Here is a 27,526-nt window from a genome sequence, read left to right as displayed (position 1 = left end):
GTGCCACCTCGGGGGAGTCACCCCGCCCAGCAAGACTTGCAGCATTGATTTTCCAGCAAAAAACAACGTCTAGCAAGGGTGCGGGGTAGCAGGATGTCGGCGGGGTTGGGGGGGCCCTCAGCCTCAGTTTCCTGGCCTGTGAAATGGGCAGCACTGTTTATTTCCCTCGAGGTTGGTATTAGACTGGAGGTTGTGCCAAAACCTAACATGAAATAAGGTTTGCATGTTGGAAGGAAAGAGATAAGCCACTGGTATTTGCTGACAAGCATCTGTGTACAAGACTCAAGAAAATCAGCCAAAGCCTGCAGCTAATCCTGGGACTGGCCAGGTGGCCTCACAGGAGCGCCTGTGGTGCCCCAGGCAGGCATGTGCGTGTGCGTCTGTGTGAACTGGACGTGTGATCAAGGGCACAGGTCCTGGGCTTCCCCATCATGGGTAAAACAAGAGCTGCCGTATGCCAGCCTCGGAGGCATGGACGGCCCCTGAGCTCGGACAGCAGAGGCACAGGCCATTGACGCGTTGGCACCGTGGCCAGAGTCCGTTCAAGAAAGGTCGGCAGAGAGGGCTAAGAACGCGGCAGGCACACCCTCCAACGGCTCTGCTGGAACCCCTGGAGCAGGAGGAAGCAGTGATTCTCCAGGCCTTGGGTAGGGCTCAGAGGCAAGAGGGGTGGAGCTGGGGAGGGTCGGGCAGCCCCAGCACCTCAGGCTACTGCGCCTTGGTGGGGAACTCTCCTGTGGCTGCTGATGAATACCCTGGCTCTGGTCTCCTGTAGACCTCTGCCTGGGCATGGGAGCAAGGGGAGGCTGCAGGTAGCTCTGGGGGCCTGGGCAGGAAGTTGGGAGGATGGGGACAGTCCTTCTGGGGTGACCCAAGCAGGGCACAGAGTAGGGGGACCCAGGCTATTCGGGGCCGCACCCCATCCTGCCTTCTCTCCCCACTGTGGGCCCAGAACTTGCCCCGCAGAGGCCGGAAAGCACCCACCACCCCACCCCTAGCTGCGCTCAGCCAGAGCCCAGCTGGACTTGCAGGATTGATTTTCCAGCAAAAAACAACAGCAGAGAAGCCCAAGAGAGGCCCAGCTGCACAAGCCCTCCCAGGCCTCCCCCCACAGCCGGCACTCCCTGCAGCAAAGAAAAACCATCTGGCCACTGGGCCCTGAGCCCGGTGCCCGGAGGAGGACCTCTGCCCCGCTGAGCAGCTCTGCTCCCCAGGCTGGCCCCAGGCCTCTCCTGGCCTGACCCGCTCTGCCTGGCATCAAGCCCCAGCAGGAACGGGGTGACCCAGCCAGGGCGTGGGTCGAGTTGGTGTTCCCCAGCCCCGCTGAGCACCAGCACCTGGTGAGTCTACCTCTGCTTCCCCAAGCCCTTGACCACTCCCCTGGACAGCCTCAGCCACCCCCTGACCCGACCTTCACACAGCAGCCAAGGGCTTCCCACGTAGAGTCCGAAAGCATCCCTGATAGGCAGGACGTGCGACTTGAACAATATAAGGTTAGGCGCATCTGTAAACACAGCGCACGGTCAGGCAGCCGGACCCTCTGGCACCGTCTGTAAGCGCGGCTCATGGAAACACCGGCTCTTCCGGGCGGCCTCTGTGCTGCCCTTTCTTTTTTAAACCAGCTACCGGCGCCATTGGTCAGTGGTAGCAGCGTCTGTAGGATCCCCCTGTGGTGGGCTTGCCACTCACTCTCCAGGTCCCTGACGCAAGCTGCCTCCAGCCGGGGGTGCCCACTAGAGGGGACGTCAGGGACAGCCAGGGCCAGGGCTATGGACGCTGGTGGGACGAAGGGTGTGGGAGGAGCCAGACTCACCCACATCCCTCCCGGCCCCTGCAGGTGTCTGGGCCTCCAGCCTCCACCCTTCTGTGCAGTGGGCGGTCACACCTGATGGAGCCCGGCTGCCTACCCAGAGAGCAGGTTCTGAGCAGCAGCCCTGGTATCCCAGGTCAGCCTCTGCCCAGCCCCACACTCACCTGACAGTGCCTCCCCGGCACTGCCCTGCACCTGCCCACACCAACTCCAGCCCCCTCCACGTGCCCCCCACCCACCCCGCACCTGCTCAGACCTAACCCCATCCACCCCCAACCGACGCCATCCACCCCCACCTACCTCCAACTGCCCCACATCTGCCCCCACTGCCTCTTCTCCTGTCCCCATCTTCCCCCACCCTCCATGTGTCTCCCACCTGTCCCCTCACCTGCTCACACCTGTCTGCCCCTCACCTGTCCACTCATGGTCAAAGCCACCTGCTTTTACACCCACCCCACACCTGGGGTTCGCCTTGAACTGGGGTTTGTTCTCTGCTGCTGGCGGGGCACCCTGGCTCTTCTGCCCCCTGAGAGAGACCTCGCAGGGCAAGGCTGCCTCCCCACGAGGAGCCTCAGGTCCTGCCTCCCCGTTCCACCTGCAGAGCTGAGTCTGGAGAGGCTCCTTCTATTCCAAGAGTCCCATTCAGCCCACTGGGTCCCCGTGCCCCGAGGAGCTGCTGCTCTTGCTGGGCGCCTCAGCCCTCCCACAGGGGACACATCTGTCCTGGAGAGACCACCTAGGGAGGCATTTGCTGTTGGTCCCTGCCCTGGGCCCTCCAGGTCACTCCCTCTTCTCGTCTGTCACAGCATGGCCCTCTGGCCCCACAACCTGGGCTGCCAGCCTCCCCCGCCCTGGCAGAGCAGTGGTGGGGCCAAACCAAGGGCTGACAACCCCCAGTCCAGTCAGCTCAGCCTAGGCCCACGGTCAGCCCAGGGCAGCTGGGGGCTGCAGCCGGGTGAGTGAGTGGCACCCGCAGACCCTGGGCAGGGCCCTCTCCAGTCCTGGGTGCCCTGAGAGGCAGCTGGGGTCCGGTTGCTGCCCGCTGGCTCCCTGGGGGCACAGAGGGACTCATGAGGAGCAGTGAGGGGGGCATCCTCCTGCTCATGGCCCCAGGTCAGCCTTGGGTAGGGCAGGGTCATCCTGACAGCCCCCAGCCCAGTGCCAGGGGAGGAGTCCAGGAAGGAGAAGCCCATCCTGGAAATGCAAACCCAATGCTGGGTGTGGCCTCCTCCCAAAAGCTCCGCCCCCACCATGCTGGGCGTGGCCTCCTCCCCAAAACTCTGCTCCCCACCAGACTGGGCGTGGTCTCCTCCCAAAGCTCCACCCCTACCCCCCCAACTCCCTAGTCAGGGTGGGGGCCTGGAGGGAGACAGAGGCCAGGAGGCAGCCAGGGGAGCTAGGGGTGGGCATCGGGGTGGAGCATGGCTTCCTGCGGCCCCAATCCCCAGGCCCAAGCAAGGAGATCTCAAGGGCCCCTCCTGGACCTTCCTGCCCATCCAAGCTGAGGGTCCTGGTTTGTTGGCCGAGGGCCTGCACAGCTTCAGAGGTGAGAGGGGCCCCTGGTGGGACCTGGGCAGGTGTTTGTGGGTGGGGCGTCTGAGTGAGGGAGCCCGGGCGAGCCTGGAGGCCCTGGGGCTGTGGAGACGCCGGCATCTCCCCTGATCAACACCAAATGATGCCCCTCCCTGGGCCTCCACCCTCCTCGAGGCTGCCACAGGCACTGCTGGCAAAAGCCTTGGATGCTTGGGCTGGCGGCAGGGAGGGCCAGGTGGCTCCAATGGGGCCTCTGGGGACAGGGTTGCAGGAGGCCAGGATCCTCGTTTTTAACCCTGAGTCCAGCACCCCTGCAGGGCCCCCCAGGTGCTGGGCACGGCTCTCCCTGGACAAAGCCCACAGCTCCACGGGTGCCAGCTGCAGTTCTAGTAAAGATGTGAACACGGAAACCGAGGGACAGGGTTTGCCCCCCGATGCAGCTGCTCCGAGGAGGCCCCAGCTCGAAGGTGCCTCCTCCATGCCCAGCGCAGGCATCGAGCCTCAGCCAGCCCCACCTCCTGTGTCCAGGAACCCTGGGCATGGCCTCTTTCCCAGGCCCTCAGCTGGGTGCTGTCTCCACCCACAGCCAGTTCCTCTCCATGTGCCCCCAGGGCCCTGCCCTGTGCAGAGTCCGGGCAGCATTACGGGGAGGGTGTGGCGAGGGCACAGGGAGGGGACAGCCTCGGCCACAGGGACAGGCCAGGCCTCACAGCCAAGAGCCCCAGGAGGAGCTGCACGCACATGGCTGGAGGGAGGCTCTGCACCTGAGCACAGCCTGCTGCAACTCCTCATAGATTTGGAAAATTGATTCGAAGGCAGAGGTGAGTTTAGGAGGGTGGCTGTGCACAAAATTCAGAGTCAAGAATCAGCATCTTTCAAATTCAAGCACTTCCGGTTAGGAGAGACGAAGAAAGAGAAGGCACCATTCTCACAGCAACAAAAATTGTAAATTTCTAGGAGCAAACAGCGGGCAGATCTATACCTGTTATAGAGGGTCTGAGGCCTGATCGAGGACCAGACCAGCAACAAGCCCAGTCTGTCCTGGGCATCACGAGGCGCCATCCCCTATGCTGGTCGGCTGCCACGGGGGGGCCAATTAAAACACCAGAGAACCCTGGAACCAGGTACATCGATTGTGAAGTTAACGTGGAAAAATAAGTAAGAAAACTAAGGAAATTCTGGAACAAAAGATCTACAAGGGAACTGTTGCCACCAGGCTTTAACACACACCGGAGGCTGTACCTGGTCAGCCCTGTGTGCAGCTGGTACATGGGGCGGTCCCAGTAACAAGATGAACGGGGAACACACTGGCATTACAGACACGCTAAAGGGGACGTTTTTGAATCAGTGAGGGGCTGTGGTCAGATCAACAGTGCAAAGCCCCCTCCCGGGTCCGTATCCTGCAGACAGTCGGGGCCCGTCTAATGTTCTGGGGACTCCTGCACATCAGGCTGAGGTCATGGGGTCATACAGTAGCATTTCTCTGCATTTCTGGCTAATGACTGAGCAGAAGGGATGTGCATCGGCTCCAGGGTGAGGTAGTGAAAAACCAATGTGCTAAAGAACTCTTACAGTTCAGCAATGCAAAGATAAACAACTGAGTTTAAAAATGGGCAAAGGAGGCCGGGCACGGTGGCTCACGCCTGTAATCCCAGCACTCTGGGAGGCCAAGCTGGGTGGCTCATTTGAGGTCAGGAGTTTGAGACCAGCCTGGCCAACACGGTGAAACCACATCTCTACTACAAATACAAAAATTAGCTGGGTGCGGTGGTGCACGCCTGTAATCCCAGCTACTCAGGAAGCAGAGGCAAGAGAATTGCTTGAACCTGGGGGGCAGAGGTTGCAGTGAGCCGAGATCGTGCCACTGCACTCCAGCCTGGGCGACACAGCGAGACTCTAACTCAAAAAAAAAAAAAAAAAAGGGCAAAAGAATTTGAATAGATGTTTTTTTCAAATAATGTATGCCACCAGCCAACGAGCTCATGACAAGCTGCTTAACACCATTAGCCACCAGGAAAATGCAAATAAAAACCACATGAGACCGCACCTCACACCCACTGGGATGGCTGGAACCGAAAGCATCACAGGTATCACGGCAGAGACACGGGAACCTCACACGCGGCTGTTCTGTTCTTCAAAGTGTGAAGCCGAATTCCATGTGACCCAGCAGTCCCACTCCTGGGAACACGTCCCCGAGAATCAGACACGTGTCCACACGAAAGCTTATCCACAGATGTTCCTAGTAGCATTATTCACAATAGCCCCAAGGTGGGCACAGCCTACATGTCCATTGGCTGAGGGACAGATGGGCACATTGTGGCCTGGCCCCACACTGTTCTTCACCCGTAAAAAGGAACGAAGCTCTGGCCCATGCTCCAAAGTGGATGAACCTCGCAAACATTTGCTAAGTGAAGGTCAGACGTGGACGGCCACATATCACATGAGACCATTTATGTCAAATGTCTGGCATGAGCAGGTCCACAGTGACACAGAGTAGACTCCCGGCTGCCCGGGCGTAGCTGGGGGAAAACAGGAAGGGTCTTAGTCCATCCCCACTGCTGTAACAAAACACCTCAGACTGGGTAATTTATAAGCAACAGAAATTTATTTCCTATAGTTCTCCAGCTGGGGAGTCCAAGAATCCAGGCACCGGCAGGCTGGGGTCTGCTGAGGGCAGCTCCGATGGCATATCCAGCCTCACATGGCAGAACTCGGAGGAAAAACAGCCAAGCTGTTTTTCCTTCCAGCCCTTTTATAAGGGCCCTGAGGGCAGAATCATGGCAAGGGATGGGCCTCTGGGGCACCTTTGGGACCACAGAGCTCACTGCCTGCCTGGGTCTCCCCAGATCCTGGCCCAGCCCTCCTTGGCTGCCCCCGCCATGGCTCAGGCAGGCACAGGCGCAGCTCCACCTGTTGCTCCTGAAGGCACATGCGGTGGGCTTGGTGGCATCCACACGGTCTGACCCTGCAGGCGACGGTGGCCTCCACCCAGATTTCAAAGGATGTTGCTGACAGTCTTGAGGCCCAGAGGCTCATCACTGGGGCGGAGCTGCCTCGGAATCCCCAGCGGGGCAATGCCCAGTGGAGCCGAGGCAAGGGGGTGGGGGCTGCCTCCGAGACCCCAGGACCGCAGGGCCACCAGTGACCAAGCGCAGCCTGGGAGAGCGGCAGGCAGGAGACTCCAACCTCCACGCCCTGAGTGGGCAGAGCCCAGCAAAGCCGTGGGGGCCCAGCCCTGCCCCCATGTGTCTGGAAGGTGGGCAGGGAGTCCAAGATCATCCCCTGTTCATGTCTCCTATGAGTCCTGTCCCTCTAGAGAACGCTGACTCATACGATTTTGTATGTGACAGGGGGAGTACTGGGCCTCCCATGCAGTGCTGTGGTTGGAATGCTTGCATCCTCTAAAGCTCAGGCGGAAACTTAGACCCCGGGCAGTGCCAGGAGGTGGGGCCTGATGGGAGGTGTCTGATCCACTCACGAGGCAGAGCCCTTGTGACTAAAGCCACTATGAAAAGGGCTTGTGGGGCAGGCCCACCCTCCAGCCGGTGAGGACGCCGCATGCGAGGGATCGTCGTGGAAGAGGAGAACCCGACATGGCCCTGCTGGGACCTTGGCCTCCAGACTGGGAGGCAGGAAGTCTCTGTTGATAAACTGCTGTCTGGCGTTCTGTTGTGGCTGCACTCAAACCGTGGCGGGGAGTGGCTGCTAACAGGCACAGGACGTCTTCTGCAGATGATAAACGTGTTCCGGAATGAGATGAGTGGGAATGGTTGCACAACTTCGTGAATATACTAAAAACCACTGAATTGTACACCGTAAAGGGTGACTTGTGTGCATGTGAATTTCATCTCAACAAAGCTGTTTTGCGGGAGCCAGGTGAAGCACTGTGGAGGCCACGCCCCAAGAAGGCAGCACCGGCTGGGCGTGGTGGCTCACAACTGTAATCTCAGCACTTTGGGAGGCTGAGGCTGGTGGATCACAAGGTCAGGAGATCGAGACCATCCTGGCTAACACAGTGAAACCCCGTCTCTACTAAAAATACAAAAAATTAGCCAGGCGTGGTGGCGGGCGCCTGTAGTCCCAGCTACTTGGGAGGCTGAGGCAGGAGAATGGCCTGAACCCAGGAGGTAGAGCTTGCAGTGAGCCGAGATCATGCCACTGCACTCCAGCCTGGGCGACAGAGCAAGACCCCGTCTCAAAAAAAAAAAAAAAAGAAGAAGGCAGCACCAGAAAACCAGAAACTGCGCTGGGTCCTCAGTGCGGCAGGCGCTCCCAGGGTGCAGACGGGGTGAAGGCAGCCTTCTCTGTGGTCACATGTGTGTAACTGCACCTTCTCTCTCAGGGCCTCCTCCCTCCCTGCGTGGTTTGGGGGCTATTCCCGTGTCTGATAGCACAGATGCCCTGGTCACAAACACCTGCCTGCATTGCTGACCACAGGCCTGGCCTGGAGAAACCCACACCCTCTTCAGGGAAGAGAGCAAGGGGCTTGGCAGTGCCTGAAGCCAGTGGGCTGGGGACTCACAACCGGGACACTCAGGGCGGGCAGGGCAGGCATGTGGCCCCAGCATGGCACAGGGCCAAATTCATCCCCTTTGTCACTGGCCACATACTGTGGGGGGAGGGGCTGGAGGAGTTGGGGCACCTGCATTTGGCCTGCAAGGAATCTGGGTCCTGCTGGCTGTGGGTGACCGCAGAGGGCCACGTGGGCAGGGCACATTCACGGGCCCCCCAGGCCAAGCTCATCAGGGTGAGAGGGGAAGGGCCAGGAAGCCTCAGCCCAGACCAGGTATGGTGGGAATAGTCCACACAGGAGGGGCCAGAACCGTCTAGAAGGCCCTGGCACACAGGTCTGCTGCAGCAGAGCCAGGAGGGCACCGGGGTGTGCATGTCCAGGGCAGAGGAACCACGTGGGGCTCAGTCAGCAGTCGGGGTCAGGCTTGGTTGGTGGCACTGAGGACCCTGAAGGCTTGGCCCCACCTCCGGGAACTGGCTTCCTCCACATGGTCACAGCAAAGGTAGGGACCAGAGGGGGCCAGAGACATGGGGGGCCTCAGCCCACCCTCTCCTCGCTGCTCCCCTCCCCCTTACCACCCTGTCCAGTGACGTCTGCGCAGATGGGAGGGTGTGAGGGGCGTCCATACCTGGCCTGCAGTGGCTGCCCGGCTTCCTGCTAGGGAGATGGGGCCGGTGCTGATGGGGAACAGCTGTTGTGGGGGCAGCCAGAGGAAACCACGTTCCCGCGGGGTGAGCTCATGGTTTACGCGTTCCCTGCCAAATCCATAACATCCTGGAGGCAGAAGCGCAGAGGCCAAGCCTGCCCCTGCCTCCGCTGAGCCTCCCCTGCTCTGACACAAGGGCCACTCAGCCATCCTCACTCAGCCTGCACCTCCTGTCCTGAAGCTCCCTCCTCCCTGCGCGTGCTCCCCCTGTCATTTACACCCCGGCCCCGACCCACCCTGCTCACCCCTGAAGCTTCTCTGGGTCCTGGACTCTGTTCTGCAGGCTGGATGCCTTCTCAACTGTCCATGGCTCCTGCCTGGTCTCTGGGGTGTTCAGTGAGGGGTGACCAGGAAGAACGTGTTGGAGACAGTGGACAGGGAAGCGTCTCTGTCTCTCACCCCTTAACTCACAGCAGCCCCACTGGGCGGGCACAACCATCACTGCAGCCGCAGATGTAGAAACTGAGGCACACAGACGCGATGTGGCTGCCCCTGTCTGGTAACTGGTGGCCGGGATTGGAGCCTGGGTCCGAGCTGCCTGTTTTTTCTTTCCTAGGCCGTGCACCTTTCTCCTGGGATAACTGGAGGTGATTTCATGGAACCTGGAGGCTGGGCTTCAGGTTGGCAGGAGAGGCTCCCGGCTGGGCCTTCGCCGTGGCTCTGCTCCCTGCTCTCCTTGCTTGAGCGGTGGGGGCCCTGCGTCCTCTCACACCCACCCCCACCTTTCTTGCAAAATTGTCGGAGGCTTTTGTCACCTGGAGACACTGTTCCTGCCAGCTCCGGCCCCTTCTCCTGCGATGGTGTTGCCTGTCCCTGCCGCAGCAAGCCCATCTTCCAGCCAGGCCAGGCCCTGACCAAGGGCTAACCACGGAACGCACGTGGCAACATGGGCCATGTCTCACATGTGGTCTTGGAAAACATGGCCTCTACCCTCCTGCCCCTGCCCAGGCCCCTCCTGCCAGGTGGACGTGGGCATTTCTGCACCCATTGGAACCTTGCAGCCAGGAAAGATGCCTGGAAGGCTAGAGGAGAGGCATGATTGGGGGACCCCATGTGTGGTGACAGAGCAGCCCACCCAGCCGTTCTCAGCCACCATGTGAGAGAGAAATGATGCCTCCATCGAGTTCCCCATGCCAGGAGCTGCTCCTTACAGCATCCTAACCTTCACCCCAACTACTCAGTTGCCATGGCAAATGGAATATTTTGGCTCTTTTTTTTTCTTTAATTCCCAAGTGATTATTGCTAGAGGAGTGAGAAGTTACTGATTTTTGTATATTCATCTTGTATTAAATGTTTTTTACTGATTTTTAATTTTAATTTTTTTTGAGATGGAGTTTCACTCTTCTGGCCTAGGCTGCAGTGCAGTGGTGCGATTTCGGCTCACTGCAACCTCCACCCATGGGTTCAAGCGATTCTCATGCCTCAGCCCCCCAAGTAGCTGGGATTACAGGCATGCACCACCATGCCCAGCTAATTTTGTGTTTTTAGTAGAGACAGGGTTTCACTATGTTGGTCAGGCTGGTCTCGAACTCCTGACCTCAGGTGATCCGCCGACCTTGGCCTCCCAAAGTGTTGGGATTACAGGCGTGGGTCACCGCACCTGGCCTGATTTTTAATTTTTAAATGAGGGGGCAGAGGCATAACTAGGTTTACAATCATGTCATCAACAAAATAAATTGTCTTATTTTTTCTGATGTTTGTGCCATTTATTTGGTTTTCTTATTAAGTTTGCCGGAACCTCCTAGAAAATGCTGGTCAATTGTTACAGCAGCAGGCCCCACGAGTCGACCCTGGATTTGTGACATTTGTGTTTCCACATACAACGATCTTGGCCATTGTGGACACAGACTTTTGCACTTTTTTCTATTTTGCTAGAAATAGAGCTTTTATTCATAACGATTGCTGAATTTGGTCAATTTTCTTTTCAGTACCTGTCGATGGGGTTCTCTGAATTTTCTGTGCTAATTGGCTAATGAAATGATGTCTCTGATTGCTGGGCTGCCCTCGTAAGCCTGGCCTTCATCTGCTTGGCCATACATGATGCCATGGAAGCTGCGTTGGGTCCTATTTGCTGTTCTCCTGTGTAGAATCCGCTGACGCGGCATTGAGTCCTATTTGCTATTCTGTTAGATTTTTTTGCATCTTCTGAAAGTGATATTTGTCTACGGTTTTCTCTTTTTGTTCCACATCAGGTTTTTGAATTAAATTATCCTGGTTTCATGAGATGAGTTACAGAGTTTTCCATCCTTTCATGTCTTGGGAAGGTTAAAGTAACCCTGGGATGACTTTCTTTCCATGGAAGGTGAGGTCATCGTCAGCTGCGGACATCTGCTCCTGGAGCCTCCTTTCCTGGCTCAGCTGTCGCCCTCTCCAGCTCCTTGTGCTCATCTCCATGTGGTGCCGCTTGTCCAGAGTCATTCTGGACTTCACACCCAGGACAACATGGGCTGCTACTGCAGGTTTCCAAGCAGCTGCCCCGGCCGAGTGGGCTGTCTCATCATTTCTCCAGCCTCTTCCATACTGGGGTCTCCTTCTTCCTAATCGTGTGTGGGTTTTTCTATTTCAATGTATGTAAATTCTAAATATAGTCACTTATTTATTTAGTTTTCGTTTTTGTGGTTTTTTTTTTTTTCTTTTGGAAACAGAGTCTCACTTTATCACCCAGGCTGGAGTGCAGGGTCACGATGTCAGTTCACTGCAGCCTCTGCCTCCCAGATTCAAGCAATTGTTCTGCCTTAGCCTCCCGAGTAGCTGGGACTATAGGCGCACACCACCACGCTCGGCTAGTTTGTGTATTTTTGCAAATACAGGGTTTCACCGTGTTGGCCAGGATGGTCTCAAACTCCAGGCCTCAAGCGATCCGCCCACCTCTGCTTCCCAAAGTGTGGGCATTATAGGCGTGAGCCACCGTGCCCAGCCTAGGCAGTCATTTCTTGATGCAGCTTTTGGGCTGGGCAAGGGGATTTTATTTTATTTATTTCAAAAAAACAATCATTTCTCCTCTTTACTTATTTGTTTTCTACTTCATTAATTTCTGGCTTTATCTTCATAATTCTCCCTACTTTTTAAAATACACTTTCTTGTTCTCATTTTAGTTTCTTAGGATGGCACAAAGTCCCTCCCGTTTATTTTTTCCTCTAAAAAACAAGAGCTGTGCTGGGGGCTCTGGACGCTGCATTAGCTGAGTCCTCAGCGCTGGATCAATATTTATGGTTTCTTGGCTTTTCAGAGAGCGCACATTCAGATTTAATATCCTGTTTTACCCAAGGGCTACCTGGGAGTGTGTTGGTTTCTAAGTTTTGGGGGGAAGAGGTGGCACTTTCCGTTATTTATTTTACAATATTTGGATAATAGGATCATTTAAATTATTCTACTTTTTAGTTCCTTGAGGTTTTCTTTGCAGCCAATACACAACAGACATGGACTTATCGGAAGCTGGAATGTTTAGAAGCTCTGTTTCCTGTGAGGAACGTTCAGAAGCACCGTTTCCTGTGAGGAACGTGAGCATGACCATCCATATCGATCTGTCTGCATTTTTCTGTCGCTACTAGACCTAATTATGGAGAGAGAGACATGGAGGGAGCTCCTGTGACCCTCAAGTCCCTTCATCGCGTCCCCTTCCAGTTGGCTTTCTGAGTTTAGCTCCCATGTTGTTTGGCTCATGGAGGTTTATGTCCTCTATCTCAGTCATCGTCCCCCCCTCCCCGGTGTGCCCACCCGCACGTGCTGACGTCACAGGCCCCACTCAGCCCCGCTTCCTCTCCCCTTGGCCTCACCTTGATGTCAGGGGGGTGTCCTCTGCTCCGACTCATGGGCAGTGGCTGGCTTCCTTCCAGTACTTTCTCTGGATAATGCATAGGGATGACATATCTTCTAGTGTCTGCTGTTGCACTTACTGGTGACATTTCTGGGCTGGTGTGGGATGCCTGGGATGCAGCCGTCTCCCTGGTGATTGTAGATGACGTTTCACTGTCCCCTGCTTCTGGTGGCACAGATGAGAACTCCAGGCCTCGTGCTCTCTCTGCTGGCACACACGTCTTCCCTCCGCGCTGGCTGCACACCTGCCCATGGGGTTTCTGCAGGAGAGGAGACAACCAGAGGCCCAAGTGGGGTGTGTGACAGGCAGGCAGCAACCCTGGTCACCGTGGCGGCCTCTGCCCTGCGTCTCGCCAGCAACCCTGGTCACCGTGGCGGCCTCTGCCTTGTGTCTCAGCAGCAACCCTGGTCACTGCAGCGGCCTCTGCCCTGTGTCTCGCCAGCAACCGTGGTCACCATGGCAGCCTCTGCCCTGCATCTCAGCAGCAACCCTGGTCACCATGGCGGCCTCTGCCCTGCGTCTCAGCAGCAACCCTGGTCACCATGGCGGCCTCTGCCCTGCGTCTCAGCAGCAACCCTGGTCACCGTGGCAGCCTCTGCTCTGCTTCTCAGTGCTGCCTGGTGTGACCCCCAGGGTCTTGGTCGGTATGAGGCCACACAGCTCACGTGCACTTCCCCTAGCTGCTTTCACAGCAGAGATGAGAGGTCCCCATGGAGCTCACTTGGCCCCTAGAGACTTGCAGACCCTTGTGCTGTCAGATAGAGGAGGCTGAGGTTCAGAGAGGCACAGTCACCTTCTTGAAGATGCACAGCCATGAGTGAAGAAGCTGGGATTTCTCCTGGTCTCTCTGACCCTGGAACATGTGGCCTCCGGGTGTGCCCAGTAAGAGACGTTAAAGAAGGGCCTCCCCCATGAGCCCTGACTGAGGGGGGCACCAGGCACCCCGTCAATGTGCTTTGTGGTTCACAGAGGAGAAGGCAAAGGGCATGTCGGGGGCGGGGATGGGGCAGTCAGACGGGGCGGTCCTGGCCTGTGTGAGCCTCCTTTGGGGGAGGGTGCCAGGAACTACCCCATGATCCTCTATTCTCACGTGAGCCACAGGACCCCAACCCAGATCCCCATAGCAAAGGCAAAGTCAGCAACTCAACAAAGCACATGGCCAGGCGTGGGGCTCACTCCTGCAATCCCAGCACCATGGGAGGTCGAGCAGAAGGATGGCTTGAGGCCAGGAGTTCGAAACTGGCCTGGGCAACACGATGAGACCACTCTACAAAAATAAAAAAAAAAAATTGGCTGGGTGTGGTAGTGCATCCTTGTAGTCCCAACTACTTGGGAGGCTGAGGTGTGGGCATCCTGGGGCTGGGGTTCTCCAAGGGTGGGGGGTCCTGGGGCGGGGCATCCCAGGGCTGCGGGCCATGACCACGTTTTGCACCTCTGCCTGCTGATGGCCCTGGGGCTGTGATGGCGATTTTGCATGGAGCCCACCCTGCAGCCCTGCTTGCTGAGGGCTACTCAGGAGGGGCTGCGGCACTGCCCACCCACATGTGGAGCCCGGGATGCAGCCCCCACCCACCCAACCTCTGGAGCTGTGCCTGGAGCCGGGGGGGTTCGGGTGCCATGGCAGCCTCCAAGGGGCTGAGGACTCAGGGAGGGTGCTGGAGGCTGGCCGGCCTCTGAGGGGCAGGGGGCCGCCAGGGCCACCAAGCTGGTGCACCCACCGAGGGGCCCGGGGGCTGCTTCTGTTGCCTGTGGGAGTAGTGAATGGTGGAGAGTGAAGTGGTTCCTGCGAGGCCGGCCACACACCAGTGGGACCTGCCCTGGGACCGCAGGAGATGCGGGAGTGGGCCACTGAGTCACGGGCACCAGCCTTGGGCCATCTCCAGAGGACGGCGGTAGGGGCAGAGCCCAGCAGGAGGTGCTGCATGGGGCGCCCTCCCTGTGGCCCTGGGCCCTGAGCCGCCGGCTGTGAGGTGGAGCTGCCGGCTGTGGGGTTGGAGGCGCCGGCTGTGAGGTGAGGCCTCTGCTGACTGTGGGGTTGGAGCCGCCGGCTGTGAGGTGGGGCCGCCGGTTGTGGGATTGGAATCGCGGGCTGTGAGATTGGAACCATCGGCTGTGAGGTGAGGCCTCTGCTGGCTGTGGGGCTAGAGGCGCCGGCTGTGAGGTGATGAGGCCTTTGCTGGCTGTGGGGTTGGAGGTGCCGGCTGCGGGGTTGGAGGCGCTGGCTGTGGAGTTGGAGGCGCCTGCTGTGGGGTTGGAGTTGCTGGCTGTGGGGTTGGAGTTGCCGGCTGTGGGGTTGGAGTCGCTGGCTGTGAGGTGAGGCCTCTGCTGGCTGTGGGGTGTAGCCGCCGGCTGTGGGGTTGGAGTCGCCGGCTGTGAGGTGAGGCCTCTGCTGGCTGTGGGGTGAGGCTCTGTTGGCTGTGGGGTGGGGCTGCCCGCTGTGGGGTTGGAGCCGCCGACTGTAGGGTTGGAATCCCCGGCTGTGGGATTGGAGCTGCTGGCTGTGAGGTGCGGCCTCTGCTGGCTGTGGGGTGTAGCCGCCGGCTGTGGGGTTGGAACCGCCGGCTGTGAGGTGAGGCCTCTGCCAGGCAGCCCCCGCTGAGTGTTTTTCCTTCCACTGACTCTGGCCCCGGGCCAGACTTGCAAACGTTGACCCACATTCCCCCTGCGCCCGGCAGAAACTAGGCCACCAGCGAGGCTGGAGAGGGTGTCCCGGCCCGCGCAGGGCCAGCTCAGACTTTCCAGGCTGGGGAGTAGGTCTTGAGGGCCAGAACGGGGAGGGGGGCTCTTCCCGGGGCCTCCGGCGCAGTTGGCCCAGAGAAGAGCACGGAGGCCACCCGGGCCAGGAAGAAGCTGCGCGGGGCAAGCCGCCCTGCCCCCACAGCCCTGCCTGCAGCCTGCACTACCAGGGCCCCGCTTCTTGATTTCTTCCCACTCCCCTTGCAGGGCGTACCAGCTGCTCCCTCCGGCCCTCCAGGCCTGGGGCCATCGCTCTCCCCCGGGGGCTGGTCCCAGGCCTCCCACCCTAGGGCTCAGCTCCTTGAACCACCTCTGAAGTGGTCCCTCTATCCGGACCTGCCCGTTGGGCCCTGTTGGTCCTTTTTTCTGCCAGCCTGACTGGGCCACCTCCCAATGACACGGCCTGGGCAGGAGAGGCCCGGACACCTCGCTGAAGACCCTGGAGGAGCCCATTTGCTGTCGTGGGGCTGGGGGTGGAGGGAGGCCGGCTGGAGGGTGTCTGTCTCCCCATAGGCACTGCCTGCTGTGCCCAAAGTCTGGCTGCAACTCCCTGGAGACGTCCGGTGGGGCCTCGGGCAAGGCCACCTTCAAAGCTTGTGGCCGCAGGGAAGGTGGGAACAGCTGCTGGGACACAGGGCACCCCCCTGGGTTCCACATAATGGCAACCTCATCCAAAGAAGAGGGGCAGGGAGCAGGGCCCTCGCAGCCCCCATGTTCTTCCCATAGCCTCCCCATGGCCTTCCCACACCACCCCCATGGCCTTCCCTCGGCACCCCACGTCCTTCCTACGCGGCCCCCCCACATCCTTCCCACACCCCCTGCACCTCCTTCCCACCCTCCTCCATGTCCTTCCCACGCCACCCACGTTCTTGTCTCATGGTTGGCGACAGGTCCTGTGGGAGTGGCCCCTGTTGCTGGGGAGGGGTTCTGGTGACACAGGGCTGTGGGGACGCACAATCTCCCCTCCTGGAGAAAGGACTCAGTCGCCACCCAGCTCCCCCACACTCCTACTCCTCCTCCCCAGCCCCAGGGTGGGGCCCACTGAGACTGGGGGGCTATGGGGAGAGGCCAGGCCTGGCCTGCTGGACTCCTCCAGGAGGATACCTGGCGACGGGGACACCCAGTGATGAGGGGTGTGTGGGTCAGGGGACAGGATGGGCCTGGGTAGAGGCTAGGGCAGGGGACGTTGCACCCTCCAGTGCCCACTGAGTCCCTGCAGTGACATCCACCCTCTCTCAGCAGGGTCCACAAGCATCCTCCAGATCAAAGGCAGGGTCATTCTCAGATGCAGGCGTGTGCATGGCATGTGAGCACGTGTGCTCTGTGTGTGCACCCATGTGTGGGGCATGTGTCTGGCATGGTGTAGCTGTGTCAGGGGCATGCGTCCATATACACGTGTGTGCACATGTGTGTGTGGTATGCATGCATGTCCACATATGTGTGTGGGCCTGGTGGGTACTCAGGTGTCTCCCTCCCATGCCCTACCCTGTGCCAGATGAAGTGGGAGCAGAGAAGGGACATCAGCCTCTGTAGTAGACATTGAGCTCTGTCCCCTCCCTGGCACCTCCTTCCACTCAGCCCTGCCTCTGAGGGCCCCTGGCAGCCTAATGTGAGGGCTTGAAGCTGGGCCGTGGCCTGGGCAAGCCTCCCCTTGGCCGGTAGCATCTCCCTGGGGTGTGTGCGGGGCCGGGGCAAGTGCTCCCTGGGCTAAAGGAGCAAAGGCTTCCAGCAGGATGGCTGTACCCCCGAGCCTTCCTAGAATCCAGGCTGCGAACATCTGTGTTAAGAGGCTAAGAAACAAGGAGGCAGGTGCCTCTTGGTTTGCCCCGGGCGCCTCTGGCTTAGCCTGAGCCACCCTCTGCTGCCCTGTGCTGCCCCCACTGCCCTTTCCAGCCCAGGGATGCTGCTGGAAAGAGGCTTCCCTGTGAGCACTCAGCCTCCTCAACCTAATGCCAATCCGAAAATGGCAACTGAGTTTAGCTACAGCAAAGGGCTTTACCATCATGTCAGAGATTGAGAGTGGGAAACTCTATTGGGAAAAAGAAAATGTGAAATTTAAAGCATAAATCCCTGAATTCCAAATCCCTTTCCCTGGATCCACAGCCAACCCTGGCCAGCCAGCACAGGGCTGCCAAGGCCGGCCCTGGGGTTGACTCAGAGCTTGGACAGAGTCCCACACTCAGTAGAGCCGCTTGGCTGGTCTGTCAGTCACGAGGAAAGGGATTATCTCTGTGCTAAAGCATGTGGAGCCATCTGGTGAGGTCGCCCCCATCCCACACTCTGCAGAGGGAGAAACTGAGGCCTTGAGAGAGCATGGCCCATGCCGGGTCACACAGCGTGGACGGGCCTGAGCTGGAATCCTTGTCCCCTGACACTAGCGTGGGGCTTCCTCTGGCCCCTCCTTGCTGAGGAGGAGAGATGAGGGGCACCCACACCCTCTGATGGGCTGAGTCTCTTCTATCCCATCAGAACCCTGAAAACAGGGACACAAGTGGTCTGTGGCCACCAGCCTGGGTGCACAGGCCCATGGGGAGGGGCTGGCTGTCTTAGGAGCCCTGTACCTGAATGCAGAATGACAGGAACTCACTGCAAACCTTGGTAACTTGTGGGCACCTCCTCCACCCTCTCTCCACACTGATCCAACTGCTGCCTCACACGCATGTGTATAGGGGAGGCCTATGCCCTATGGCTCTGGTGTCCCCTCCAGGCAGGGTCTACACAGCCCGAGGAGGCCTCTGTCCTTGCACTCCCACTAGGCAGAGCTCTCTCCTGCCCCTGGCCTTCCTGGTGGATTTCAGTGCTGAGTTCTGAGCCAAGGTGTGAGAGGAGGGGCGCCATCATCCCAAGGAGTGCACTCTAGGCTCAGCTGTCAGGGAAGAACATCAAGGAGCCTCCAGCACCTTTGCTGGGAGACCAGCCCCTCAACCCTGTCCATCTACTCCTGTGGGCCAAAACTCATGACTTTTAGGTCTTTGATCAATTTTGTCCATGGTTAATTTTTTTGTATATGGTGTGAGGTAGGAGTCCAAATACCATCTTTTGCAAATGGAGGTCCAGTTGTCTCAGCACCATTTGCTGAAGAGCTGATCTCTCCTCCAGTGAGTGACTTTGGCACCCTTGTTGAAACCAGTTCACCATAAAAGTAGGAGTTTATTTCTGTACTTTAAATTCTGTTCCATTTTCTCTATACCTAGCCTTAAGCCAGTACCATATTGTCTTGATTACTATAGTTTTGTAGTAATTTTTGAAATTGGGATGTGTAAATCTTCCAATTTAGTTCTTTTATTGGGTAGTTTTGGCTATCTGAGTCCTCTTGCAATTTCATATGAATTTTAGGATCGGACTTTCCATTTCTGCAAAAAAAAAAAAAAAAAAAAAGCAGTTAGAATTTTGATGGGGATTAGATTGAATCTGTAGACCAATATGGGGACTATTGCTATCTTAACAATATTAATTCTTCTAATTGAGGAACACAAGATGTCTTTCCACATATTTAATTGTTTAATTTCTTCTAACAATGTTTTGTAGTTTTCAGTGTTCAAGTTGTGTGCTTCTTTGGTTGAATTTATTCCTAAGTTTATTCTTTTTGATGTGATTATAAATGGAATTATTTTCTTAATTTCATTTTCATATTGTTCATTGTTTTAGAAATGCAACTGATTTTTAAAATATTGATCTTGCATTTGCAGCCTTGCAGAACTCATTTCTCAGCTCCAATATTTTTTGCATGGATTTCTGATTATTTTGTATGCATGAAATCATGTCATCTGCAAATAGAAATAGTTTTACTTCTTCCTTGTCAACCTGGCTGCCTCTAATTTTATTTTCTTGCTTAATCATTCATATTGAACCAACTTTGCATTCATTGTGCATAATCTTTTTGAAAATGTTGCTGGATTAAGTTCGCTGGTATTTTGTCGAACATTTTTGCAGCTACATTCATAAGAGATACTGGAAAGTTTACTTTTTTGTGACGATTCTGTCTAGTCTTGGTATCAGGGTAACACCGGCCTCCGAATGAGTGAGGAAGTGTTCCATTTTGGAAGAGTTTAAGAAGGATTGTTATTAATCATGCTTCAAACATTTGGTAAAATTCACCAGGGAAGCCATCTCATCCTGGACTTTTCTTTGTGGGAAGTTTTTTTTTTTCTCCCTACTTCAATCTCTTCATTTGTGTTAGGTCTATTCAGGTTTTCTATTTCTTCATGAGTCAGTTTCAATAGTTTCTGTTTTTCCAGGAATTTGTCCATTTCATTTAGATTATTTAATTGGTTGGCACATTGTTCATAAGAGTCCCTCATAAATCTTTTCATTTTTGTAATGTCATTAGTAATGTCTTCTATTTCATTCCTGATTTTAGTAAATTTGAGTCTTCTCTTTTTTCTTAGTCTGGCTATTCAATTTTCTTGATGTGTTTTTAAAAACCAACTTTTTTTTTTTTTTTTTTGAGGTGATGTCTCGCTCTGTTGCCCAGGCTGGAGCGCAGTGGCACAATCTCAGCTCACTGCAAGCTCCACCTCCTAGGTTCACACCATTCTCCTGCCTCAACCTCCCGAGTAGCTGGGACTACAGGAGCCCGCCACCACGCCTGGCTAATTTTTTGTATTTTTTAGTAGAGACGGGGTTGTACCATGTTACCCAGGATGGTCTCAGTCTCCTGACCTTGTGATCCGCCCACCTCGGCCTCCCAAAGTGCTAAGATTATAGGCGTGAGCCATCACACCCAACCTTCCAAAAACCAACTTTTGTTTTTTCTTTCTTTCTTTCTTTCTTTTTTCTTTTCTTTTTTTTTTTTTTTTTTTTTTTTGAGACAGGGTCTCACTGTGTCGCCTGGGCTGGAGTGCAGTGGTGGCATGATCTTGGCTCACTGCAGCCTTGACTTCCTGGGCTCAAGCCTCCCGGGTAGCTGGGATCACAGGTGCGTGCCACCACACCCAGCTATTTTTTATTTTTGTAGTGATGGGGTTTTACCATTTGCCTCTGGTAATCTTGAACTCCTGAGCTCAAGCGATCTGCCTGCCTCAGCCTCCCAAAGTCCTGGGATTACAGGTGTGAGCCACCATACCCGGCCTGTTTTAATTGATCTTTTAAATTATTTTTCTACTGTAATTTATCTCTGCTTTACTATTTATTATTTCCTTCTGCTTGCTTTGACTTAGTGTACTGTCTTTTTCTAGTTTCTTTAGGTGGAAGGTTGGGTTATTGATTTGAAATCTCTTTTTATTTAGTGTAAGTATCCACGGCTGTACATTTCCCTGTAAGCACTGTTTAGCTTTATCTGTAAGTTTTAGTGTATGGTGTTTTCATTTCCATTTATCTCAAACTATCTTCTAAATTTTCTTGTGAGTTCTTCTTTGCCCTAGTGGATACTAAGGAGTTCAGTGTTTTATTTTAACATATTTTTGAATTACCCAAATTTCTTTCTGTTATTTATTTCTAATTTCATTCAATTGTGGTAAGAGAACATATTTTGCATGATTTCAATCATTTTAAATTTATTGAGATTTATTTTATGACAACATCGGGTTTATTCTTTCAGACATTCCATGTGCACTTGAGAATAATGGGCAGTTTGCGGTTGTTGGTAGAGTGTTCTAAAGACGTCTGCCAGGTCTAGGTGGGTTAGAGCGTGTTGACGTCTTCTAGTGACTTTTGATTTTGTGTCCTGTTGCTTTATCCATGATTGGAAATGGGCTACTGAAACCTGGAAGTCTCCAGCTGTTATTGTTGAATTGTCCATTTTGCCCTTCATCATTTCAGCTTTGGCTTCATGTATCTTGGGGCTCTGTGTCAGGTGCACATACATTGATAATGGTGATATTTTCTTGATGGATGTACCCTTTTATCACTATAAAATATCCTTGTCTGTTGTAACAACTTTTGTCTGAAGGTCTATTTTCTTTCATATTGTCACAGTCACTCCAGCTCTCTTCTGCCTACTATTCTATCTTTGCTCTTTTATTTCCGAGTGTCTTTGAATGTGCATGGAATCATGGTTTTTAAAAGTCAGCCCTTCTATCTGCTGCTTTTTAACTGGAGTGTTGAATTGACATTTAGTTGACACTACATACTAACTTGATAAGGGAGAATTTAGGCATACCATTTGCTATTTGTTTTCCATGTCTTAGGTCTTTTTTGTTCCTATGTGTCTATATGGCCTTCTTTGATGTTAAATAGATATTTCCTAGTGTCTCATTTCAACGTATTTCCAATGTATTTGTCATTTCTTTCTTTCTTTTTTTTGAGACGGAGTCTCACTTTGTTGCCGAGGCTGGAGTATAGTGGCATGATCTTGGCTCACTGCAACCTCCTCCTCCCAGGTTCAAGCAATTCTCCTGCCTCAGCCTCCTGAGTAGCTGGGATTACAGGCACCGGCCACAATGCCCGGCTTTTTTTAAAATTATTTTTTATTTTTTAGTAGAGACGGGATTTCATTGTGTTGGCCAGGCTGGTCTCAAACTCCTGACCTCAGGTGATCCACTAGCCTTGGCCTCCCAAAGTGCTGGGATTACAGGCGTGTGTCGCTGTGTCCAGCCTGTTATGTGTATTTTATTACAATAAAAAATTGGGGAAATTTTTTTTTTTTTTTTTTTTTGAGATGGAGTCTCGCTCTGTCGCCCGGGCTGGAGTGCAGTGGCCGGATCTCAGCTCACTGCAAGCTCCGCCTCCCGGGTTCCCGCCATTCTCCTGCCTCAGCCTCCCGAGTAGCTGGGACTACAGGCGCCGGCCACCTCGCCTGGCTAATTTTTGTATTTTTTAGTAGAGACGGGGTTTCACCGTGTTAGCCAGGATGGTCTCGATCTCCTGACCTCGTGATCCACCCGTCTCGGCCTCCCAAAGTGCTGGGATTACAGGCTTGAGCCACCGCGCCCGGCCGGAAAATATTTTTAAAGGACAGTGTAAAAACTAAAGTTTGTGCGTGTAGCTCTTTTTTCTCCTACCTGACTTAAAAGACAACTGCAGAGAGTGATAATTAGACATCTGTGTTGGTAGGCAAATGATGTATAGACATTTAAATTATATGACAATGATAGCACAAAGGAGGAGGAGGGAACAGAGCTGTATATGAGCAAAGTTTTTGTATGACATTGACATTAAATTATAATTAATCTGAGATCAGTTGTTATAAATTAAGATATTAATTGTAATCCCTAGGACATCCGCTAAAAAGACACCTCAAAAGACAGTAAAAGAAATAACAGAGCAAGACTCTGCCTCAAAAAGAAAATACACATAACACAAAATTTACCATTTTAGCCATTTGAAAGTGTACAGTTGAGTGGCATTAAATACATTCATCATGTATAAACTTCACCCCACCCATCTCCATAACACTTCATCTTGTGAAACTGAAACTGTGCACTCATTAAACAACAACTCTCCATTTCTGCTCCCCCCAGCTCCTGGCAACCACCAATCTACTGTCTGTCTCTCTGAATGTGACTATTCTAAGTACCTCATCTAAGTGGAATCACACAATCTTTGTGTTTTGTGACTGCTTATTTTACTTAGCATAATGTCCTGAAGGGTCATCCATATTTTAGCATATGTCCTTTCTTTGTAAGGTGAAATTTCCTTTCCTTCTAAGGCTAAACAATATTCTGCTTATCCATTTGTTCACTGGTAGGCACTTGAATTAACTTTGCATTTTAGCTGTTGTGAATAATGCTACTATGAACTTGAGTATACAAATATATTTTCAAGACCTTGATTTCCATTATTTTGGGTATATACCCACAAGTGCAATGTGGAATCATACATTCTATTTCTAATTTTTTGAGGAACTCTCATCATGTTTTTCATTGACACTGTGCCATTTTATATTCCCATCAATAGTTTACAATGGTTCCAGATTCTCCACATCCTTGCCAATACTTGTTATTTTGGATTTTTTTGATAGTAGTCATCTTAATGGGTGTGAGGTGATGTCCTAGTATAGTTTTAATTTGCATATCCTCAATAATAAATGATGTTGGGAATCTCTTCCTTTGCTTATTGACCAATTGTAGATCATCTTTGGAGAGATGTCTATTCATATCCTCCGCCCATTTTTAAATTGAGTTTTTTGTCTTAGAGCTTTAGGAGTTTTCAATATATTCTGGATATTAATGCCTTATCAGATAAATGGTTTGTAAATATTTTCTCCCATCAGCTGAGTGCAGTGGCTCACACCTGTAATCCCAGCACTTTGGGAGGCTGAGGCGGGTGGATCACCTGAGCTCAGGAGTTTGAGACCAGCCTGGGTAACACGGTGAAACCCTGTCTCTACTAAAATACAAAAAATTAGCCGGGCATGGCGGCATGCACCTGTAACCCCAGCTACTCAGGAGGCTGAGACAGGAGAATCACTTGAACCCAGGAGGCGGAGGTTGCAGTGAACCAAGATTGCATCACTGCACTCCAGCCTGGGTGACAGAGGGAGACTCCATCTCAAAAAAAAAAAAAAAAGATTTTCTCCCATCTTTTGAGTTGCCTCTTTATTCTGTTGATGTTGCCTTTTGATACACAAATACTCTAATTTTCATGACATCCACTTTATTTTCTTCTTTTGTTGCCTGTGCTTTTGGTGTCATACCCAAGAAATCATTGTAAAATCTGAAGTTGTACAGCTTTGTCTTATGTTTTCTTTTAGGAAGTTTATAGTTCAGGGCATTATATTTAGGTCTTTGATCAGTTTTGAGTTAATTTTTACATACGGTGTAAGGCAAAAGATCTAACCTCATTCTTTTTTTTTTTTGAGATGGAGTCTCGCTCTGTTGCCGAGGCTGGAGTGCAGTGACGTGATCTCGGCTCACTGCAACGTCTGCCTCCCAGGTTCAAGAGATTCTCCTGCCTCAGCCTGCCAAGTATCTGGGATTACAGGTGTGTGCCACCACGCCTGGCTAATTTTTGTATTTTTAGTAGAGACGGGGTTTCACCATGTTGGCCAGGCTGGTGTCAAACTCCCGACGTCAGGTGATCCGCTCGTCTCGGCCTCCCAAAGTGCTGGGATTACAGGCTTGACCAACTTCATTCTTTTGCATGTGGATGTCCAGTTTTCCCAACACCATTTGTCAAAAAGACTATTCTGGCTGGGCATGGTGGATTACGCCTGTAATCCCAGCACTTTGGGAGGCCCAGGTGGGCAGATCACTTGAGGTCAGGAGTTCAAGACCAGCCTGGCCAACATGGCAAAACTCAGTCTGTACTAAAAATACAAAAAAAATTAGCCAGGGGTGGTGGTGCACGTCTGTAATCCTAACTCAGGGGTGGCTGAGGGAGGAGAATCGCTTGAACTCAGGAGACGGAGGCTGCAGTGAGCCAATGTAAGTTCAATGCAGTGCCATTGAACTCCAGCTTGAGCAACAGAGTGAGATTATGCCAAAAAGAAAAAAGAAAGGAAGAAAGAAAAAAGACTATAAGACTATTATTTATCCCATTGAATGGTCTTGGCACTTTTGTCAAAAATTGTCTGGCCATATATGTGAGAGTTTATTTCTGGCATAAAGATAGAGCATAGTTTATTTTATATATATATATATATTTTTTTGAGATGGAGTCTTGCATTGTCATCCAGGCTGGAGTGCAGTGGCAAGATCTCAGCTCACTGCAACCTCCACTTCCCAGGTTCAAGTGATTCTCCTGCCTCAGCCTCCTGAGTAGCTGGGATTACAGGTGCACATTACCACACCTGGCTAATTTTTTGTATTTTTTTCTTTTAGTAGAGACGGGGTTTCACTATGTTGGCCAGACTGGTCGCAAACTCCTGACTTCGTGATCTGCCCGCCTCGGCCTCCCAAAGTGCTGGGATTACAGGCATGAGCCACCGTGCCTGGCCAGCTTATTCTATTCTTGATTACTGGAGCCTTGTAGTAAATTTACTAGATTATTAGATTTTGATTACTATAGCCTTGTAGCAGATTTTGAAATCAGGAAGTGTAAGTACCCCAGCTTTGTTCTTCTTTTTTTTTTTCTTTTTTTTTTTTGAGACGGAGTCTCGCTGTGTCACCCAGGGTGGAGTGCAGTGGCCGGATCTCAGCTCACTGCAAGCTCCGCCTCCCGGGTTTTTACGCCATTCTCCTGCCTCAGCCTCCCGAGTAGCCGGGACTACAGGCGCCCGCCACCTCGCCCGGCTAGTTTTTTGTATTTTTTTAGTAGAGACGGGGTTTCACCGTGTTAGCCAGGATGGTCTCGATCTTCTGACCTCGTGATCCGCCCGTCTCGGCCTCCCAAAGTGCTGGGATTACAGGCTTGAGCCACCGCGCCCGGCCTCTTCTTTTAAAGATTATTTTGGCTACCTGGGGTCCCTTCAGAGCATGTGGATTTTAGAGTGGATTTTTCTGCTGCTCTCTTTTGGTTTTGGTTTGCTTGGAATCCCTTTTTTCACCCTTTCACTTTCAGTATATTTGTGTCTTTGAATTTAAATCAAGATTTCTGTAGACAGCATAGAGTTGAATTATGTGTTTTTATTTATTCTGCCAATCTCTGTCTTTTGAGTAGAGAGTTTAATTCATTTTCATTTAAAGTAATTACTGGCCAGTTGCAATGGCTCATGCCTGCAACCCCAGCACTTTGGGAGGCTAAGGTGGGTGAATCACTCAAGCTCAGGAGTTTGAAACCAGCCTGGGCAACATGGTGAAACCCAGTCTCTACAAAAAATATAAAAAATTAGCTGGATGTGGTGGTATGCACCTGTAGTCTCAGCTACTTGGGAGGTTGAGGTGGGAGAATCACCTGAGCCCGACAGGTTGAGGCTGCAGTGAGCCATGATCATGCCACTGCACTCTAGTCTGGGCAACAGAGTGAGAACCTGTCTCAAAATAACTAACAAAATAGATAAATAATCACTGATAATGAGGGATTTACATCTGTCATTTTGCTGCTTGTTTTCTATTTGCCTTATAGCTTTTTTGTCCTCCATTTTTTGCATTACTATGTGTTTTTATGTTGTTTATTTTTTAAGTGAAATATTTAAATTCTTTTCTCATTTCCCTTTGTGTACATCATATAGCTATTTCCTTTGTGGTTACCATGGGGATTACATTTAACATTCTAATGTTATAACTCTAATTTAAATTTATACCCACTTAATTTCAATAAATTCTGCTCCTTTACAGTTCTATTCCACTTCTTTCAGTTGCTGATGTCACAAAATTACATCTTAATTCACTGTGTGCCTCAAAACACAAATTAATAATTTAAAAAAATATATTAGACTCAAAGTATGAACAAAACAAAACATGGAGTTACAAACCAAAGTGACAGGAACACTAGCTTCTTGACTCATGCCTTTAAAAAATGCATTCTCTTAAATCATTTAGAAAACAAAAAAGTGGGGTTACAAGTCAATGTTACTATAATACTAACTTTTATCATTGCTCACATATCTACTTTTATTGAGATCTTTATTTCTTTATATAGCTTCAACTTACTCTCTATTGTCTTTTCATTTCACCCTATAGGACTTCCTTAAGCATTTCTTGCAGGGCAGGCCTAGAGGTAGTGAACTCCCGCCGTCATTGTTTTCATTGTTTAAAGTTTTATTTTCTCTCTCTCTCTCCCTTTTTTTTTTTTTTTTGTGATGGAGTTTCACTCTTGTTGCCCAGGCTGGAGTGCAGTGGTGCAATCTCTGCTGACTGCAACCTCCACCTCCCAGGTTCTAAGCGATTCTCCTGCCTCAGCCTCCCGAGTAACTGGAATTACAGGCGTGCACCACCATGCCCAGCTAATTTTTGTATTTTTAGTAGAGATGGGTTTTCACCATGTTGGCCAGGCTGGTCTCAAACTCCTGACCTCAGCTGGGATTACAGGAGTGAGCCACCACACCCAGCCCTCTCTCACTTTTGATGGACAGTTTTGCTATATATAGAGTCCTTAGTGTTTTTTTTTTCTTGAACACTCAGAATATATCAGCCCACTGTTTTCTGGCCTCCGAAGTTTTTGATATCTGCTGATAATCTTGTGACAATCCCTTGTATGTGATGAGTAATTCCTCTTGCTGCTTTCAAGATTCTGTCTTTTTATCTGTCTTCCAAAAGTTTGATGTATCTTGGTGTGGGTTCTTTGAGTTCCTCTTACCTGGAGTTTGTTGAGCTTAGATGTTTATATACATGTCTGTCATTAGATTTGGGAAATTTTAAACTATTATTTCTTAAAATGTTCTCCTGACCCTTTCAGTCTCTCTTCTCCCACAATGCATATGTTGCCCTGTTTTATGGTATCCCACAAGTTTCTTAGGCTTTGTTCACTTTTCTTCAATATTTTTTCTTTCTGTTCCTCAGACAATAATTTCCATTGTCCTATCTTCAGGTTCACTGATTCTTTCTTCTTTTTTTTTTTTTTTTTTTTGAGACGGAGTCTCACTGTGTCTCCCAGGCTGGAGTGCGGTGGCGTGATCTCGGCTCACTGCAAGCTCCGCCTCCCGGGTTCACG

At 52.3% G+C, this 27,526-nt stretch overlaps 2 protein-coding genes across 2 annotated transcripts in view; both read left to right on the top strand.

Moving 5' to 3' along the window:
- Positions 1-359: 359 nt before the first annotated feature.
- SPON2 (spondin 2) overlaps positions 360-27,526 on the top strand; it is a 43,149-nt gene continuing 15,982 nt past the window's right edge. The window contains exon 1 of the mRNA XM_025385760.1: positions 360-647. The gene's annotated coding sequence lies outside the window, so the exon portion shown is untranslated. The remainder of the gene's footprint in view (positions 648-27,526) is intronic.
- Positions 7,897-8,517, top strand: LOC112624780 (collagen alpha-2(XI) chain). Its single transcript, XM_025385761.1, is given in 6 exon segments — positions 7,897-7,928; positions 7,930-8,090; positions 8,093-8,335; positions 8,338-8,384; positions 8,387-8,462; positions 8,465-8,517. Coding segments are annotated over 6 exon segments (612 nt in total).

The sequence above is a fragment of the Theropithecus gelada genome, chromosome 5 (genome assembly GCF_003255815.1).
Source record: "Theropithecus gelada isolate Dixy chromosome 5, Tgel_1.0, whole genome shotgun sequence".
NCBI lineage: Eukaryota > Metazoa > Chordata > Mammalia > Primates > Cercopithecidae > Theropithecus > Theropithecus gelada.
Note: the sequence above shows the minus strand (reverse complement) of the source record. Positions and strands in the feature narration are given on the sequence as shown.